This window comes from Bubalus bubalis, chromosome 2 (genome assembly GCF_019923935.1).
Source record: "Bubalus bubalis isolate 160015118507 breed Murrah chromosome 2, NDDB_SH_1, whole genome shotgun sequence".
Lineage (NCBI taxonomy): Eukaryota > Metazoa > Chordata > Mammalia > Artiodactyla > Bovidae > Bubalus > Bubalus bubalis.
In genome coordinates this window covers 44,949,614-44,970,248 of record NC_059158.1, presented here as the reverse complement: position 1 = coordinate 44,970,248, position 20,635 = coordinate 44,949,614, and the positions used below count along the sequence as shown (strand labels likewise).

At 42.7% G+C, this 20,635-nt stretch overlaps 1 protein-coding gene and 1 long non-coding RNA gene across 3 annotated transcripts in view; one reads left to right on the top strand and one right to left on the bottom strand.

Annotated features, from left to right (window-relative positions):
* Nucleotides 1-20,635, bottom strand: part of LOC112578412 — a 78,342-nt gene that overhangs the window by 23,161 nt on the left and 34,546 nt on the right. The gene's annotated exons all lie outside the window — the stretch shown is intronic.
* Nucleotides 34-19,992, top strand: KLHL31 (kelch like family member 31). 2 transcript variants are annotated; one of them, XM_006050275.4, is made up of 3 exons: nucleotides 34-228; nucleotides 12,480-13,676; nucleotides 15,416-19,992. In XM_006050275.4, exons 2-3 carry the CDS (start codon nucleotides 12,505-12,507, stop codon nucleotides 16,146-16,148), a joined length of 1,905 nt encoding a protein of 634 aa, XP_006050337.1. In that variant the 5' UTR covers nucleotides 34-228; nucleotides 12,480-12,504; the 3' UTR covers nucleotides 16,149-19,992. The 2 variants fall into 2 exon arrangements, with proteins under 2 accessions (XP_006050337.1, XP_006050336.1); XM_006050274.4 differs by having other exon boundaries at nucleotides 36-228; nucleotides 12,476-13,676.

Below are 20,635 nucleotides of genomic sequence, written 5' to 3'. Positions count from 1 at the left end.
CGCCCTCTGCCCCGGGGTGGCCTGAAATTGAAGCCAGAGAGGGAGCGGAGGGCAGACCACAGGCTCATCGCCGCAGCCGCGGGGCGGTAAAGGGTCACTCTAAGCGCTGCTGCTGCTGGCTCCGCACCGGGTCTTCCTCCGCCCTCTCTCCGCAGATTGCTTCTCAAAAGGAGTTTGCAGCTGAAACTTCAGCATCGCAAGTCTCGGGGACGCCCCTCACACAGGAGGGTAAGGAGCTGGGGCCCCAGTCTCCAAATCTGGGGGGTGAATGACAGAGGGTGGGAGGGGGTTGTCTGTGTGTTCGCGGTGGTAGTGATTTTATAGACAACGACCCCCCCTCCGTCACGTCCTCCAGTCCTGAAGCTGTGAGCCAGAAAACATTTTCTTGAAATCTAAGGAATGTGAGGAAGAAGTATAGTCATAGAAAGGCGTAAAAGCAAAGTGACAATTACTAACACTCATTTTACGTCTCTAATGCTAATGTAGGTTTTTCTTTTTCTGTGTTAGAGAGGAGGGAGGGGAAAATAAACCTCTGAGGTTTTGTTCATAAAGTTTAGAAGTTCATCTTCATTTTTATCAGGAACATCAGGAGCATTTAGTATCGGATAAGTTTAGATAAAATATAATCTGTTGTGTTGAAATCAGTACCAACAAATCAGACAGCTCTTTGAATTCCCAGAAAGAGAGCCCATTGACAAAATGTCTTCTGCAAAAAAAGAACAGCTTTTAATTTAACTTTAAAACAAGTTGTTGTTCCGGATATGCACCTGTGGCAATACTGACCTGTGTTTTATGCTAGAAATCAATTTGGAAGTGGAACAGTAAAATGGAAACCCCCACTAAAGCTGGACTTCGCTTAAAATGGCAAGAGATAGAGGGCGGCTGTTTCTATTCCCGGAGTCAAGCTGCCGGGCGGACACACGCGGTGGCTGGAATGTGCTGGGGCCGGGGCAGGCGCAGCTGCCGCCCCCTTGGCGAGAAGGCCCTCTGGGATCCCAGCTCGGTCTGGCAGGAGAGTGACAGGGACACTTGGGCACACAAGGCTGCCCAGGCCGCACCGGGCAGAGGCCTCCCGGGAGGCGGGGTGGAGGGCGGAAGGAAAGAACACATTCTTACTTACGAAGTGAAGGTTCCACTCTGCAATCGCTTCTAGGAGTTTTTCATCTGAAATCTGTTTCAGGCCATGAGGGACGAGTGTGATCCCATCACGTGGGCTTGCCCCTCGTAAAAGAGGGTAGAATTACATTAGCATTTCTTGGCAGCCTTACTTCAGTCCAGTGGTTCCAGATCTATTAGATTGGCCAAAAAGATGTTATGGAAAAACCTGAACGAACTTTTTGGTCAACCCAATATTTGGGGTTATGGACCTTTTACTGAACCTATGAAAGCTCTGGGCCCACTTAGAGAAAAATACACATGAACACACATGCAGAATATGTTTTCATAATATTCCAGAAATTTTCATGCAATTCCTGGACTCCTGAAACCCAACCCAATAAAGGGTTGCCTGATATAATTCAGTACAGCCAGGTAATTTCAGATACAAACCAGTTTTTAGTATAAGTTTGTCCCAAATATAGCCTGGGATATACTTAAATTCTGTAAGATGATTAGTGGTTTCTCTGAAATTCAAATTTATCTAGAAATCTTCTATTTTTATTTGCTAAAGTTGGCAACTCAGACCCAGATGCATGATCCTGGGATGAAGAATCCCCCATCTCTGTTGGTTTATCCACAGTTAATCGTGAGTTGATACTACCAGTCTAAAAGGCCACACTGAAGGGGGGTCAGGGAGAAGTGATACAGACCAGACTTTGACAATTCTAACAGCAAAGGCCAGCTGTTTATTCTTAACTCTGTAAAATTTTAGAACTAAAAGGTATATACCTCCTCATTTGACAGATGATTAAACTGAAATCTTAAAAAATTGAGTGTTTTGCCACAGATCATTCAGATGGTTACAGCAACATTAATACCAAAACCCAATTCTCAGTTCTGTGATGACCAGATCATTAGTCTTACAGACCAGATTTCCAACCTCGCTTCTCACAACCTTAACATACAGACACCAAAGACTAGAAACAATAAAGAGCTATTTTACTAAAATTTTCAACAAAATCAAGGCCAAAAATCTTAGCACAGAGTCCTTTACATCATGTATACAGATTTAACTGAAGGTAGCATTAGGTATAGAGTCTGTACACTTTATAAATAGACAGGTCTCTAGCTAAGTTGATCCATAAGAGATTGGCAATATTTGTCTTTAAGCAAAAGTTGATAACTTTATATTCAACCTAACACTTAAAAGGAAGTGTTTGATTCTCTGGTCAACAAATTCATGCAAGATCTCCTTGAACCTACTTTTGCTTTTGGCTCACCCAAACTACTAGAATCTCATAGCTTTACTGCCCCTAATAAGATAAAGAAACTCACAGACTCTGACCGTCTCTAAACAAATCTGTCTCACATTGAGAAGGGCAGCTTCAGGGCTTCAGTCTGAAGCCAGAAAGAACCATTTCATGATCTCCATATCCACCCTTTGAAATTATAAACTTGAGTTCCACCTCATTCAGTCTCTATCTGCTCATGCTGGATGGAGCTAACCTTTTAACCTATGAAAGATTACAAGCTGCTCTGGAGGTAAGGGTAATATAGGGGATCAGGATTCAATCTGGATTCGGATCTTTGCTCCACTACTCATTATGTACCCAGTGTGTGAACTTGGATATGTCTTTTAAATTCTCTCAGAATATTAATTTCTTCGTTTGTAAAGTGAACATAATATCACCTGCCTTTTTGGAATTTTCATGATGTTTAAATTTATAAAAATAAAATCATGTATTTACCTGGGCACAGAACACAGTGGTCCTCAACGTTTGCTAGTTCTATAAATATTATCAATATTTTAGGTAGAAATAAAGGTAATGGTTTCCATTGAATACAGAGTCTAGATTCATGCTTGATGATTTATATTTAGGAGTTAATTATTCACATACTTAAAATTTTCAAAGACAAAAGAGCATAGCAAATTTGACAGCTCATGTAACTGCCCACTCATTGATCACATGCTGAATACGTGATCCTATTGTCAGAAATGACAGAAGTGCTGAGAGCAGTGGCGGGCAGTGGGAGGAGAGTGTGGCCTTATGTTGCCTTTTGCCCACTTTCTAATGGGCAGCTCTTCTAGGGCACCTGGGAGGTTGCTCTGGGAGACAGTGGATGTAGCAGAGGGGGAAGGAGGCTGTGGGCTTCAAGACCAGAGAAGAATTCTCCGGGTTCCCTCCACAGAATGAAAGCATGGCTCGGTTGGGAGCCTTCTGCAGCCTTCTGCACCCTGCACCTCTTTTACTCAAAAAGGGAAGGGACAGAAGGGGACCGGCAGTGCCTCCAAATAGCTGCTCATCCCATTACACAAGCTCGCTGCCAGGGCTGGACCTGCTCTGTCTAGCGTGTCCTGCTATGGCAGGGCCACTCATGGTCCCAGGGTGCTGGAAAAGTTCTTCCATCCCAAGGGGACGACTCATTAGAATCCCACAGTGGGGAGGGAGAATCCAGCCCTTTGTGCTTCAGAGAAAAACAGAGAAATAGTCTTGCAAGTGTCCCAGCTGCAGGCTGCTCAGCTAGGCTGACCATGCAGACCCCATGCAGACTGATTGTGACCCCCGTCAGAGCCTCCCCGCCCCCGCTGCCGGGGTGTGGGACCCATGGCGACAGCTACCAAGCTGGGGGTTCCCTGAGCCACCGGCCACAGAGCACTCACTCATCAAAAAAAGAAAAACGCCTTGAAAACAACAAGTAGAATGCTCATCCAACTTTGAGTTGATATAATAAGAATGGAAGGCTTTCCAAACTGTTAATCAAAGCCTGGGTTATAGTCTGGATCATATAAGGACGTGTACAGGCAACTAACTCACTGGCATAATTTCTCCCTCTCCCTTGCAGCCACATTTTGGTATCATCTGTGGCCATCATTTGTGATCATTTACAATATGACCCATATTGGGTCATTATGGGTGCATAATGAACATTTGTATAATTGTAAAAACTCATACACACTCACACACACACACACACACACACACACACACACATATATTAGCTTCCCTGGTGGCTCAGATGGTAAAGAATCTGCCTGCCAATGCAGTAGACATGGGTTTGATCCCTGGATTGGGAAGATCTCCTGGAGAAGGAAATGGCTACCCACTCCAGTATTCTTGACTGGAGAATCCCATGGACAGAGGGGCCTGGCAAGCTCCGGTCCATGGGATCACAAAGAGTAGACACTACTGAGCAACTAACACTTTGACACATAATAACTGAAAGATCCACCGAGGGTTCCAGTGCATTGTTTTGACTACGTGTTCACATATAACCTTGGGACTGAGTAGTACATGTCTCTGGACATTCTGTTTTTTTCTAATCTCCCTCCATAAGCCCACACCATCAGCCCAGCAACCCAGCACCACCACCAGATGAGTGAATAGCAGTGAATTAAACTGTTCCCCTTTCCTTCCATTCATGACCCAGGCTGCCTGCTTATAACTTCTTTCGTTTAAGGCTGCCTTTGCTTTTCATTTAAATGTGATTGTAGAACAATGCTGGGTGTGTTAGTCACGTGGCATGGTGAGTGTGTGTGTTTGTCCCTAGCGTGCCATGTCAGAAAGGCCTCGGTGTGAGGGGCCCGGAGGGTCATCGAAGGCTTCCCAGGGCGCCTGCGGAGAACAGAGCCTCTGAGTCTTGCTCCCCCATCAGGAGGGAGCTGGTCGACCCTGCAGCAGGGACCGGAGCACCCTGCAGCCACCCTACCGTTCTTACCCTAAACTGAGAAGGGCTGTGGCCAGGGCCCTGTCTCCCTGGGAGACACCAGAGGAAAAGCATTGCCCAGGGTGTGGGAGGCGGTGACCATCTCCACAGCCGAGAGGACATCATCAGGACCTGGCCCAGCTTCCAAGGAGTGAGCCTGGACTCCAGGCTCCTCGGAGGCGTCTGCAGTGTTGCTGAAGGAACTCAGCCCCAACCGAGTACACCTGGGCAGGTGCCAGGACAGCTTTATCTCTGAGGTGCAGACCTTGGAACAGAATGCAACGGCAGCTCTCGTAAAGAAAGACTGGACGTATGAGCATATCTGGGGAAATACAGCCACCAGGAAGGGGTCTGCAGACTCTGATTTCAAAACTCTTAAATGGTCCCCTGCATCTAAGAGCTAAAGAAGCCTTTACAAAGTGCTTTTGAGGACTCTAAAAAGCCTCTCTTATTTAAGATATATATACATATTTAAAATATATTAATTAAGAACATTCAGTTCAGTTCAGTCGTTCAGTCGTGTCCGACTCTTTGCGACCCCATGAATCGCAGCACGCCAGGCCTCCCTGTCCATCACCAACTCCCGGAGTTCACTGAGACTCACATCCATTGAGTCAGTGATGCCATCCAGCCATCTCATCCTCCATCGTCCCCTTCTCCTCCTGCCCCCAATCCCTCCCAGCATCAGAGTCTTTTCCAATGAGTCAACTCTTCGCATGAGGTGGCCAAAGTACTGGACTTTCAGCTTTAGCATCATTCCTTCCAAAGAAATCCCAGGGCTGATCTCCTTCACAATGGACTGGTTGGATCTCCTTGCAGTTCAAGGGACCCTCAAGAGTCTTCTCCAACACCGCATTTTAAAAGCATCAATTCTTCGGCGCTCAGCTTTCTTCACAGTCCAACTCTCACATCCATACATGACCACTGGAAAAACCATAGCCTTGACTAGATGAACCTTTGTTGGCAAAGTAATGTCTCTGCTTTTCAATATGCTATCTAGGTTGGTCATAACTTTCCTTCCAAGGAGTAAGCGTCTTTTAATTTCATGGCTGCAGTCACCATCTGCAGTGATTTTGGAGCCCCCCAAAAATAAAGTCTGTCACTGTTTCCACTGTTTCTCCATCTATTTCCCATGAAGTGATGGGACTGGATGCCATGATCTTCGTTTTCTGAATATTGAGTTTTAAGCCAACTTTTTCACTCTCCTCTTTCACCTTCATCAATAGGCTTTTTAGTTCCTCTTCACTTTCTGCCATAAGGGTGGTGTCATCTGCATATCTGAGGTTATTGATATTTCTCCCGGCAATCTTGATTCCAGCTTGTGCTTCTTCCAGCCCAGCGTTTCTCATGATGTACTCTGCATAGAAATTAAATAACCAGGGTGACAATATACAGCCTTGACGTACTCCTTTTCCTATTTGGAACCAGTCTGTTGTTCTAAAAGACCTTTTAGAACTAACACCGAAAAAAGATATCCTTTTCATTATAGGGGACTGGAATGCAAAAGTAGGAAGTCAAGAAACACCTGGAGTAACAGGCAAATTTGGCCTTGGAATACAGAATGAAGCAGGGCAAAGACTAATAGAGTTTTGTGAAGACAATGCACTGGTCATAGCAAACACCCTCTTCCAACAACACAATAGAAGACTCTACACATGGACATCACCAGATGGTCAACACCAAAATCAGATTGATTATATTCTTTGCAGCCAAAGATGGAGAAGCTCTATACAGTCAACAAAAACAAGACCAGGAGCTGATTGTGGCTCAAATCATGAACTCCTTATTGCCAAATTAAGAACATTAAGATTAAATAAATTAATGATGTTAAAATATTATTTGAATATTAATATATCATAATAATACATTAAAAAATATATGTCCCACGGTGGCAACTCTGTTAGAAATTTGTATGTGGGTCATAGGAGGACACTGATAAAAAACAAAACAAAAACCATGCATATCTGGGAGAAACCATGCATATCCTTGATCATCTATCAGACCAGCTGATGTCTCACCCAGTAGGGTCCTGGGGAAATGGGACAAAGGCAAGAGGATTCAGATGGAGGGTTGAACGGTCTCCAAGGGAACACCAAGGGCAGCAGGAAGCGGGAAGGCCAGACTATGGAGGAAAGAGAAGGTGGTAACAAGAAGCAAGAGCAGGAAGCCGAGGCGGAAACGTGACAGAGTGCACTAGGGCCTCAGTGTGTTCTCTCCTTCCTGGAGGTTTCTTTGTCCTTCCCAGTCGTGTACCAGCTTCTCAGGTTCAAACCCTTCCTGGCGCCCAGCATCCTTTCTGTGTTGGTCTGGTGTTACCTGCCCCCCCTGTCTCCATCACTCCAGCCGTCTTGGTCTGCACATCCCTCTCTGCTTCCACAGGGGCATTTCCTCTGCTTTAAAGCCCTTGTTCCCCCACCCACCCACCCCCATACCTACTCCTCTTAAAAAGCTTTCAGTACTAGAACCAGCAAGATTCTTGTTATCTATAAACTTTCCCATCCTAACTCCACCACAACAAAACAATTCCTTTCATCTGAATTCTAAGGTCCAGGCTCATAGATTCAACCTGTTCCATATAATCCGTGTTTTTGTTTGTTTGTTTTGGGGTTTTTTGTTTTGTTTTGCTTTTTTTTGTTGTTGCCACACCATGCGGCATATGAGATCTTAGTTCCCCAACCAGGGATGGAAGTGGTGCCCCCTGCAACAGAAGTGGGTAGTCTAAACCAGGGGACCACCAGGGAAGTCACCCATATATTAATTCTTTTGTTTACATAATCTGTGTCCCAAGTTTTCTAAACTTCCAGGGTTACCCTTATTCATAGCAACATAAAGATAACCTGTTCTTCAGCCTATATCATTGCATGAATTCCAGTTCTCTCCCTGGCATTTTCAAAGATCCCTTAGAAATGTCTACTGTTCCAGAAATCTTCTCCTAATCCCCTGATTACCTCTCCATAGTGCAGCTGCTCTCTCTGATGGGCTTCACCTCAAAGCTTAAACAGGTCACTTCCTTTATTCCTCTAAACACAAATAACAGGGGCTGTTTGTTTTAATGACAACAATTGAAATTTTTTGAACAATGACTTTTTGCAAGATACCCTATTAAATGCTGTATAGATGCTTCCTCACTAAGCTTTCATGGGCCACTCTACAGGCAAGCACCATTGTTATCTTTCCTTTAGAGGTAAGTCTGTGCAGACTCTGAGAGGTCAGTAATCTGTGAAAAGTCACACCTCAGATAAGTAGGCAAGCTGGTATTTACATCATATTGTCATTATCATTCGGTTTGAAATACGATCCAATCTCCCTTGTGATTTCTTCTTTGACTCATGGATTATTTAGAAGCATATTATTTGATTTCCCTGATGTCCTCCAAAACAAAGACTGATGAGTAGTTATAAGCCCTACATCTACACGAGTGAAAAACTGCCCGTAGGGATTCCTCCAGGAGAAACAGACAGGGCTTCTTGCGAAGACACATGTGTGCTCCCGGTGGTGGAACCTGCTGTTTGTTATTTTGCAGGTACTCTGCTGCGCTTCCCTACTCTCTTGCTGGCTTTCCGTACTTGCCCTTGTTTGTCTGTGTAACATGAATTGCATATTGTATCGCTCCCTCACTCCCAGCACAGTGCCACCCACACCCTGATAACTGCTTGCTGAACAAAATTTTTTAAATTTTCCCCAGAAAAATCCAATAACGGGTCACTCACCACATAAGTCAAATGCATTTGAAGACTAAAATGATGGTGGGTTGAAAATCTATTTCACAGGTAAGGAAGCATGTGGCTTTGCTCACAAGGAAGAATGAGGAAGGACACACATACTCCAGTCTTGTAAACAAATACAAATGTGAACATGACCATTAGAGCTTAATGAGGAAGACAAAAGGCCCGGCAAAGAGACAGATGTCCTGTTTCTTCCCTACTTGCTTCTCTCCTTCCACATGGAAAAGAACAAGAACAAACACAATAGAAAGGTTATAGAGTTCTTAAAACATCTATTCCAGTAGTAATTAAATTGAAAACATTCAAGGGGGACTCAAAGCTAAGTGTCACCCCTCAGTGAGACTTAAAATACACACACACACACACCATCCTTCAAAAATTATAGAATATCTAAACACCTAAATGCCCATCAACACGAGAATAATTGAACAAATTTTATATATCCTTGCTGTGGGAGTCTCTGCAGCTATTGGGGAGAATGAGATAAATTTATGTATGTGTTGTTATGGAAAGATGTACATGAGTACATCCCAGTGAAGAAAGCAAATTGCTGAATAATATGGCACAAACTTGTTTTGGGCTTCCCTGGGTGGTACTGGTGGTAAAGAACCCGCCTGCCAATGCAGGAGACATAAGAGACTCGGGTTTGATTCCTGGGTCAGGGAGATCCCCTAATGAGGGCATGGCCGCCCACTCCAGGATTCTTGCCTGGAGAAGAGGCAAGGACAGAGGAGCATGGCAGGCCATAGTCCACAGAGTTGCACAGAGTTGAGATAAGTTGTCTCACAGTGGTATGCTGGAGCTTATAAGAACCAATTTATATTTTCAGGAATTTAGCAAACTGGTAGTTGACAGCTTAAAACCAACCACAAGTGTATTTATATCAAGGAAATTGTTGTTTAGCTGCTCAGTTGTATCCGACTGTTTGCAACCCCATGGACTGTATCCTGCCAGGCTCCTCTGTCCCTGAAATTTCCCGTGCGAGAACACTGGAGTGGGTTGCCATTTCCTACTCCAGTGGATCTTTCTGACTCAGAGATCGAGCCCACATCTCCTGCATTTCCTGCATTGGCACGTGGATTCTTTGCCACGGAGCCACAGGGAAGCCCTGAAAGATCTATGGATATCTACATGCATAAGCATATACGGTCTGGAATGATATACAGCAAACTGCTAACTGTTGAATTACACATACTGATTTTATTATTTTTGGTGAGAAACATGATTTTTTTCTTTTTAAATTAATTTTATCGGAGTATAGTTGCTTTACAATGTTGTGTACCATACAGCAAAGTGAGTCACACATGCACATATCCCTTTGAGACTTCCTTCCCATCCAGCCACCACAGGGCTTTAAGTAGAGTTCCCTGTGCTATACACTATGTTCTCATTGGTTATCTATTTTATACGTAGTATCAATGGCATATATGTGTCAATTCCAATCTCCCAATCCCTCCCAACCACTCCTTTTCCCCTTGGTGTCCATGTATTTATCCTCTACATCTATGTCTCTATCTCTGCTTTGCAAATAAGATCATCGATACCATTTTTCTAGATTCCACATACATGCATTAATATACAACGTTTTTCTCTTTCTGACTTACATCACTCTGTATAATACTCTCTAGGTCCATTCACATGATTTTGACATTTTAAAAATGAAAAAAAAAATGGATGGACCTACAGAGTATGATACTAAGTAAGAAAAAAGCTAATATCATATGATATCGCTTATATGTGGAATCTAAAAAAATGCAAATGAACTAATTTATAAAACAGAAATAGACCCACAGACAGAAAACAAACTACCATTACCAAAAGGAGAAACAGGATGGGGTGGGGAAGGGATAAGTTAGGAGTTTGGTCTACATTTAATATTAGAGCTGTTCATAGCTCTAAATATACAGCTAAACCCACACTCCCTATAGGTTTAGAAGTTGGTTCAAATATTTATGATATTGATAATATGAAATGGTTACTGTCTTTCATACATCAGCATCCATATAAATATATTTCTAAGATGCATATTGGTAGATTTGGAACTTTAGTGTCAAAGCATAAATTTTTTTTGATAGTCTGCTAAATTATTATTCAAAAGTCTGTATCAATTATCCTCCCATCAACAATGTATGGAGAGTATCACACCAACATCTGATATTCTTTGTATTTTAAGATATTTTAACCATTTGATAAGCAAAATTTGACCACAAAAAATAAAAATGCTCTCTGGACTTCAGTTGACAGTTCCCTGATTATTGTTAGTTTAGCTTTTTTAAAAAATATTAACTCTGTATTTTATTTTCTGTGAACAACTAGTTACCTAGTCATAATCTTCATCCATTTTCTAGTTGGGTTACCTTTTACTTCTTTTTTTGTTGTCGTTTATATAACATTTTTATTGATGTTTCTTAGCAACCACTTTCTATTACAAAGATTCCTTTGTTAACCTTTTACCTCTTAATTGTAGGAGCTCTTTAACTACCATGTTAGGGGATTCCCTGATAGCCCAGTGCTTTCACTGCTGGGGCCTAGGTTTGATCTCTGATCAGGGAACTAAGATCCTACAAGCTGTGAGGTGTGGCCAAAAAATAAAAATAAATAAAAATAGACACCGTATTAACTTTACTTTGGCACCCCACTCCAGTACTCTTGCCTGGAAAATCCTATGGATGGAGGAGCCTGGTGGGCTGCAGTCCATGGGGTCTCTAAGAGTCAGACACGACTGAGCGACTTCACTTTCACTTTTCACTTTCCTGCACTGGAGAAGGCAATGGCAACCCACTCCAGTGTTCTTTCCTGGAGAATCCCAGGGATGGGGGAGCCTGGTGGGCTGCCGTCTATGGGGTTGCACAGAGTTGGACACGACTGAAGTGACGCAGCAGCAGCAGCAACCTTTTATCTGTCAAAAATGTTACAAACATTTGTCTTCACACTCTGTTGCTTGTCTTTTAAATAGCTGATATTGTTTTATAGATATGTTTTCACTTTTTTTTAATATTCAGAGTTCAGTCTTTCCCTGTATGCTTCTGGATTTTATGTTATGCTTAAGTATCTTTCTGATGCTAAGGTTTTTTTTTTTTTTTAACTATTTTGTTCTTGTTCTTGTAAGTTTTGTATGCTTCTGGATTTTATGTTATGCTTAAGTATCTTTCTGATGCTAAGGTTTTTTTTTTTTTAACTATTTTGTTCTTGTGCTTGTAAGTTTGTGTGTGTATATGCATCCTTTAGATATTTAATTCAACTGGAAATTATTTTAGTGACTATGCAGAGTAGGAAGTACTTGAACATCATTACAAGTTCTTATCCACTGATTATTAGCCATGTGTATTCTAATATATATTCAGACATCTACATTTAACATGAATTCCTGGGTTTTAGTATTATAGTATTTCATTGAGAAAAACTTCAGAGTAGTTATAATTTGGGCTTCCCTGGTGGCCCCCTGGGTTGGGAAGATCCCCTGGAGGATGCCATGGCAACCCACTCCAGGATTCTTGCCTGGAGAATCCCCATGGACAGAGGAGCCCGGCGGGCTACAGTCCATGGGATCGCAGAGTCAGACACAACTGAGCAACTAAGCATAGTTATAATTTACTTCTTCCTGAGTGCAAGCTCAGTCCTTGAAATGATGTTTAACTTATTCCATAATTATTGGACAGCTAGATCAGAGAATATTTGGTCATTTCTGCTGTATAAAATTTGTCCATATAGCTACTGAGAGGTCTCATTTGATAACATAAATCTTTCTAGCATTGTCTGCAATGATTGATGCTTAAGTCAACTGTCAATAAGATGTGGATCTAGTTCAATGTCTTTCGATCTTTTTTTGAGACAATCTACATTGTGCCGTTAAAAAACTACTATCTTACAAAGGAAAAGAGAAAAGTTTCTCAGGGTAGTATTTCTAAGTCCAAAGCACAATTAAAACCAAGTCTTTTTTTTCCTAGCAAGTTCTTGCCTGTGACAGTGTGCTAACATGGCCCCCAAAAAGAAGACGGTCAGGAAGAACAAAGCTGACGTCCATGAGATGACCATCATTGTGGAAGACAGTCCCCTCAACAAGCTCAATGCTCTGAATGGGCTCCTGGAAGGAGGCAACGGCCTTAGCTGCATTTCTTCTGAACTGACAGATGCTTTTTATGGCCCCAACCTCTTGGAAGGTTTGAGTAAAATGAGGCAGGAGGGCTTCCTTTGTGACTTAGTCATCAGCACAAAAACCAAATCCTTTGACGTTCACAAGTCAGTGATGGCTTCATGCAGTGAATACTTTTACAACATCCTAAAAAAAGACCCCTCAACCCAAAGGGTGGATCTCAATGACATCGCACCACTGGGCCTGGCCACAGTCATTGCATACGCCTACACCGGAAAGCTCACTCTCTCCCTGTATACCATAGGAAGCATTATTTCTGCTGCTGTTTATCTTCAGATCCACACCCTTGTCAAGATGTGCAGTGATTTTCTGATACGCGAGATGAGCGTTGAGAATTGCATGTACATTGCTAACATTGCCGAAACATACTCCCTGAGAAACGCAAAGGCAGCCGCCCAGAAATTTATCCGGGATAACTTCCTTGAATTTGCAGAGACAGATCATTTTATGAAACTTACCTTTGAGCAAATCAATGAACTTCTTATAGATGATGATTTACAGTTGCCTTCTGAAATAGTAGCATTCCAGATTGCAATGAAATGGTTAGAATTTGACCAAAAGAGAGTGAAATACGCTGCCGATCTTTTGAGCAATATTCGCTTTGGTACCATCTCTGCACAAGACCTGGTCAATTATGTTCAGTCAGTACCGAGAATGATGCAAGATGCTGACTGTCACAAGCTCCTTGTAGATGCTATGAACTACCACCTCCTTCCTTATCATCAGAACACGTTACAGTCTAGACGCACAAGAATCCGAGGGGGCTGTCGTGTGCTTGTCACTGTGGGCGGCCGTCCAGGCCTTACAGAGAAGTCCCTTAGTAGAGACGTCTTGTATAGAGACCCTGAAATCGGATGGAGCAAACTTACAGAGATGCCAGCCAAGAGTTTTAATCAGTGTGTGGCTGTGATGGATGGATTTCTTTATGTGGCTGGTGGGGAAGACCAGAACGATGCAAGAAATCAAGCCAAGCATGCAGTCAGCAATTTCTGCAGGTACTGACTCTTTTATTAGAAATAGAAATGGTTCAATATTATGAGGGAATTGCCCTGACATAGAAGGAAGCTAATCATGTCTATTAGCTTAGGTCACTGGCTCAGTAAATCAATACTAATAACGCCACAGTACACATATATAAAACTTCACAATTTATAGAGTGCACTCACATATATTCTGCATTAGAAATTTCTGAATATGCCAGTGAAGCAAGCCAGGAAGAGTCTGATGATTCTGATTTTACATGTGAGAAATCTGACACCCAGAGAAGTGATACTGCTGGTAAGTGGAATTTACATGTTCTCATTTCTGGTCAGGGTGCTCTTCATGATACCCTGCCTTTTTGAAAGAAACTGGGTGCAAAGTAAGAAAGATTAAAAGGATGCAAAATTTCTTTTAAGTGGATTGTTACCGATGACTGTCAGATTCATAACTGGCTTGTTACTACTGATGACTGTCAGATTCATAACTGGCAACTAGGTTGAGATTATTAAAAAGGTGACAGCTAATTAATTTAAATTAATTTAAAACATTTCTTTAAAGACTAAATACCATCAATATCTTTGATGCATGTAGAGAGCAAAAGCATAACGAATCCTGCAGAAAGTGAAATTTACATGCATGTTATTTTTGTATATTTATAATAAAAAATGAAACCTACATACACATGAAATGTTCAGAAAGCAGTGCTTCTATTGGGGTAGTGGTTCAAAGCCAAACATACTTAATGAACAAGAGTTGAAACTTCATCTAGTAATCATAAAAAATATTCTTTACTATTTTATTATATGCACGTGTCATTTAAATTAAACACTTAATGATTTTTAGCCTTGATAGCCATGGTTTAGTCTTGACTTGGAGGTGAAATGAGATAAACATGAATGAACATCAGAGTTCTGTGTTTACAATACTTGGAACTACGGAAATAGGAAAGTATTAGTTTCCTATGGGTGCTTCTTTTCCTCCAGCTGATAACTGTTGGTACTCGACCTTTTGCCCTATTGACTTCAATGCTGATGGTATAGTAATTGTAACGTTGATCACTGAAAAAAGTGTATACCTATGCTAAAAAAATCGGACCTATTATTAATAATAAGTGCTAGAAATTAGAGAAACATCCAAAGTTTAGCTTTGTTGATGCACTGAGACATGAGTTCTACTGTTCTCATGCTAAACAGAGGATAGAAAACTTAGTGACCAGCTTTACGGTGCCAGTGGCCAGGAGAGGTGTGTGAACAAGAAGGGATCTGTGAGAAAAAGAGAAACAAACCCAGTTAGTCAACCCCTACCTTGATTAAGCTGTGAGGATGAGCTAGGGGGGCTGGTGTCTGAGGATACGCGGAATTGGCTTTCATGCGGCCGCGTTTCCTTTCCCCTTCTCTCATTCCACACATTCCAGCTCCACCTCCCTCCACGCGGGCATCCCGTAAATCCTGCTGGAGGATGGATATTTGAATACGGAGGAAACGGGGCCGGAGGTCATCTCAGCGGGGCGGTTGTGGCTGGTTTTACACGCGGGAGGAGCGGGAGTCACCCTCGCCGGCCCTGCCTTTCCCAAGGGCCACACTTTGTTACTGGATCAGAGAGGATCAGCAGCCTCCATCCCGGCAAGGAGTTGCTCTGGGTCCCCGGGCTCCTCGCACCGACGGGCTGGTGGTCTCCCCCTCACCCACCCCCAGCCCCGCCCCCGCCCCGGGTACTTCCCGCCAGGCTGTCACGCTTGCTTTGCCACTTCCAGATACGACCCCCGCTTCAACACGTGGATCCACCTGGCCAACATGACCCAGAGGCGCACGCACTTCAGCCTGAGCGTGTTCAACGGCCTCCTGTATGCAGTGGGCGGCCGCAACGCCGAGGGCAGCCTGGCCTCGCTCGAGTGCTACGTGCCTTCGGCCAACCAGTGGCTGCCCAAAGCGCCCCTGGAGGTGGCGCGCTGCTGCCACGCCAGTGCGGTGGCCGAGGGCCGCGTGCTGGTGACCGGCGGCTACATTGGCGGCGCCTACTCGCGCTCCGTGTGCGCCTACGACCCGGCGCGCGACGCGTGGCAGGAGCGGCCGGCGCTGGGCACGCCGCGCGGCTGGCACTGCGCGGTGGCGCTGGGCGAGCGCGTGTTCGTGATGGGCGGCAGCCAGCTGGGGCCGCGCGGAGAGCGCGTGGACGTGCTGACCGTGGAGAGCTTCTGCCCGGCCTCTGGCCAGTGGAGCTACGCGGCGCCGCTGCCGGTGGGCGTGAGCACGGCGGGCGCCTCGGTGCTGCACGGCCGCGCCTACCTGCTGGGCGGCTGGAACGAGGGCGAGAGGAAGTACAAGAAGTGCATCCAGTGCTTCAACCCCGAGCTCAACGAGTGGACGGAGGACGACGAGCTGCCCGAGGCCACCGTGGGCGTTTCGTGCTGCGCCCTGGCCATGCCCAACCCCGTGACCCGGGAGTCGCGCGCCAGCTCGGTGTCCTCGGTGCCGGTCAGCATCTGAGCCCGGGGCGCCGCGGGAAGAGAGAGCGGCCAGCGCGGCGAAGCGTGAGCTGTGGGAGAGGAAAGGAAAATATCTAACATTTACTACGGGGCAGTCTTTTCAGATCCATCGAGGCACCCGTCTTGGGGGTTTGCAGTTGCTGGTGGGGCATCATCTACCTCTCTGTCGATTTTTTTTTTTTTTTTTCTTAAGCAAAAGACAGGGCCGGAGCCAACAGAGACAAGAAGCCGTTGATTTCAGCGGCCACTGGGTGGCAGGCAGCACTCGAGGTGCGCACTTCATCGCCGCATCCTTTTTAAACTAGAGCGGTTACACCCACCTTGGAGATGGTGCTTCCGCATTTTAGTAACACAGGAAGCTTATGTGAGTAAAAGATCTCTCGTACAAAAGTTGATTGTCCTGTTTCTTTTTTTTCTTTAGGAAATTAAAAATATTCTTCATAGACTTTATTTTAACATGGAAATCCGTCTGCGTCCATAAGGACTCAAGATTTAATTCTATGTGTCAATGCAATTTCTTTTCCTATGCGTGCCTGAGTAAAAGATTTTGAAAGGCATCCCAGGAGAAAAATCACAAAGCTTAAGATGAGAGCGCGACTGGAAAGTAACAGGGACTCCATCCAGGGGCTGCCAGGTTGATGCCTTTGGCTTAAGAGTGATTCCGTCCTCCATGCCTCAGGCGCTCCAGAGTATTTCCTATCATAAAATCCTACTCTTGGAGAAGAAACTGACATCAGTCATTTCATTTCTAGTGTAAATTTACATCATTTTTCTGTTTCTCCTGGAAGTATTAGCACTTTACTTTGCTTCCCTGTTAAAGGGATTGCAAATATTGATATTACTAATATAATTGCTAATCTAAAAACTACCCGAAGATGGTTAAAGGCAACCTTGACCTTCATGTAGGACCCCAGAAGAACATCAAATAAAAGTCTGTCCTTAAGGATCATTAACTTAAAGCATACACAGCCCCAACGTTATGGAACCAGTAACAATAATTTGATTTCTTCCACTCTTAGATGAGTGAGAATGAAGGAAATGTTTAGAATTCCTGGATTTGGCACAAGTGGGATGAATGGATTTTCCTGTTGGTAAATCTTATTGTTGACCATTTCATATCAATCCTGATTTCTTAATTAAAAATCTAACACATTCATTTCCCATTGAAATGTTAAAATAATATATGCCCATTTGATTACGTATTTTTAAAATTTCATCTGTTGCAAATTAGCTTTACAAATGAAACTATATCCACTCCATATCACTTTTTTATTATGTTTGCCAAGTTTGGGAGCAAAGGAATGATGGTAGTAAATGATACATATTTTCCTTTCTTATAATTTATCCTTTTGTTCTTTGATAGTTCATTTTGGAGAGGAAGGGCTTATCAATTATGGGTTACGTGCAAATGGATTTTGAAAAAATAAGATAAAGTATCTAAATGGTGAAACATGAATATCTATGATGGTATAACTGGGTTTCCATGAACCCCCTCCTCTTCCACCTTGTGTAGATAGGTTATGGCTAGAGTTACAATATTTATATTTAAAATATTTTATTCGAACTGTGAAAAGTGGTTCATATAGTACATTTTGTGGAACAATTTTATATCATTGCCCCTGAGAGAAGGTTCAGTGTCTGCGTGTTTAATGGTAACACTTGGGTAAAGGCTAAAACACGGTAGGTTGAGAATAAGACATTATTAATGTAAAAACATTGGGTGTTTCCTCTCCCCATGCAGGGCAATACAGAGCAGACCTGCTCCTAGATTCTTTACTGTCCCAGGCTGAAAAATAAAGGCTTCTCTGTGTGAGAAGCCAATGTATGGAGCCGGTTATGTCACTGAGCTCTTAAGTCGCAACGTGCAACACATAGATAGACTTTTGCCCCTGCAGCAGTACTGGTAAAGTTAACTTTGATTTGTAATAAATTATTTTGGCTACAACTTACAAAGCCAATGTGAGGGTGACTGTAATATTGTCTCGTTTGCTGCGATATATTCTCATACAATTGAGAAACCTACAGCGCATCGTTAATTTTGAGAAAGAAAATTGATGTATTGTGGGTTACAGGCCATAAGTGGACAAATAGACATAATTTCTTGAATGTGTCTCCCACCGAGATCCTAGAAACATTGTGAAGTGGGGGGCCTAAGATACGAATGAAATACCACCAATCAATTAAAGTATTTTATCATGGAAGAATGAGAAAAGATGCTGAAACTAGAAGATTTTTCATCCATCAGAGCTTGATAAAATATGATGTGCAAAAATTCGGTAGTGACTTTCTAGAAGAGAGCCTGGGTTAGAATGGACAAATTGTTTGAGATGACCGTTTAATGTATTTTCTACACTGGTTGCCTGAAGACTCAGAATACAAATATCTGTGCTAACCAGATTCCTGGGTATATTGCTGTTGTTTCGTCTGCTCCAACAGTTAGGTCAATAAACAAAAAACTAATAGAAATTTGAAATTCCAGAATTTCTGACATAACAAATTAGTAGGGAGCAAGGAACATAAGAGTTGGTGAAAGTTTTACATCTTAGAACATCCTGCATGGACAATTGAAAGCCATGAAAGTGTATAGCATCAAAATGATGTCTGTCACCTTCCACGTGTAAGGGAAACACACTCTTTAAGCCAACTACTGAAGCAGGTGTTCCTGGAAAACTTGACGATTTCTCCATGTTTTCCAACTGGAAAATTACTTTATTTTCCTTATGTTTTAAACTTAGAATCAATCACACTTCCAGGCCTTTAGGATCCAACCCTGTTCCTGTTTTTATTTTTCTGAAAGCAAAGGACTTGTTATTTTTGTAATCCCAGAGTCCTCTGATGAAATAAAAGCATTAGTTCAATGTATCAGAGAAATAGCAGGCCACCCAGCAGCTGAAATAATAAAATTCAAGCTCTCTTTTTTGGAATGGGCCAGAGATCTGATGTGAAGGTTTCCAGGATACCAGACTGTAGTCTGTTCATTTTTAGCTAGACTTTTGATACCAGATTGTTATCCCTGATGTACCAGTTGCTTTCAGCTGTGTTGGATGGGTTTTATTTTTGCTTCCTATGTTGTAAGAATGGTTATGAATAGGAGGTCAGTGATGGTGCAGATGAATATAATTCTAAACCAGGCTTAGATGGTAGTGGAGTGTTATGAGTGAGGAGGTATAATTGAGGTAAGAAGCATGTGAGAATGTACTGACTGGCTCTATGACTTAAGGCAGAGCAGCATTATAATAAGTGTATTTTACAAACGTGCGTGTAGTTAAAGTTTGCCTGGAAATATGTAAGTGTTAAGAGGTCCATCTTTTGCTGGTTACCCTGGCCAAATATCTTCCAAATTCATCCAAGTTATTAGATAAAAGAAACTAATATCACTTCACTTATTTTTTTTCCAGAGTTACAAAGAAATGAGTTCATGCCATCTACTCTGGATGAGTCTTCTCTGAATAAACTAGAATTCCCAGCCCAGCCACTGATGAGTATATTCCCTAGCACAAAAATAATTCAAAGGAATTATTTTTCAATACATGCTTTTTAAAAACTGCAGACTGGTTTCCTAAACACTCCTCCATCATAATTATGAGAACTAAAGATTCTAAAACTAACAATTTTACCCTTCAGCACATTAAGAAGGTAAAGATCATTTAAATGCCCCTCTCAGGGAACCAGAAATAAAATACTTGTCTTGAATACTCCTTAAAAATCTTTGTGTTTATTCATCAAATTTTGGCCCAAAATTTCTTTGTTTGCTTAAAACATTCTTGTACTGTATAAGGAACAACAAACTAAAAGGTATATCCTGTTTATGATCTCCTCACTATCAATAAAGCTGCATTCAACAAGCGCTTTGTCAGTGATCAGATGTGGGCAGCTTTGAAGTGTTCTTTCTGTGATAGTTGGGTGTTGGTTTCTTTTTTTTTTTTTTTCTTCTTTATTTTGTTTTCATGATGACTCACCTCAATGAAACACAACAAAAAAGGAAGCAACAATCATTTAAAAAGCTGTTCCAATAACCTGAAGACTAGTGAAAAATAAAAAGGGATAAAGCATTGCTAATGACTTGCTTTGTAACTCAGACAGGAGCCCAGGTCTGTCTGTCTGTCCTGACTGTGCATAAGTCATAGATTAAGTGTGGTTTCTCATCTTGGTTCTGCCCTGACCACAGCCAGCCCGGAACAGGCTCGGATTCATCATCATTTGCAATGAAACCACCGCTTAGGAAATGAAATCATGTTGCTGTCGAGACCAGCCTCACAGCCTTTCCCTTCCACCTCACCATCCAACGAGCAAATGACGTGTAACCAACACGAGGTGTTCAGCCTTTGATCTGAGTTAGCAGTAAAGGTTTTTTTCTTTTACACGTGGACCATTTTTTTAAGTCCTTCTTGATTTTTTTTTTACAATATTGCTTCTGTTTTTTGTTTTGGTCTTTGGCTCCAGCCTTGGGATCTCAGTTTCCCAACCAAGTATAGAATCCATACCCCC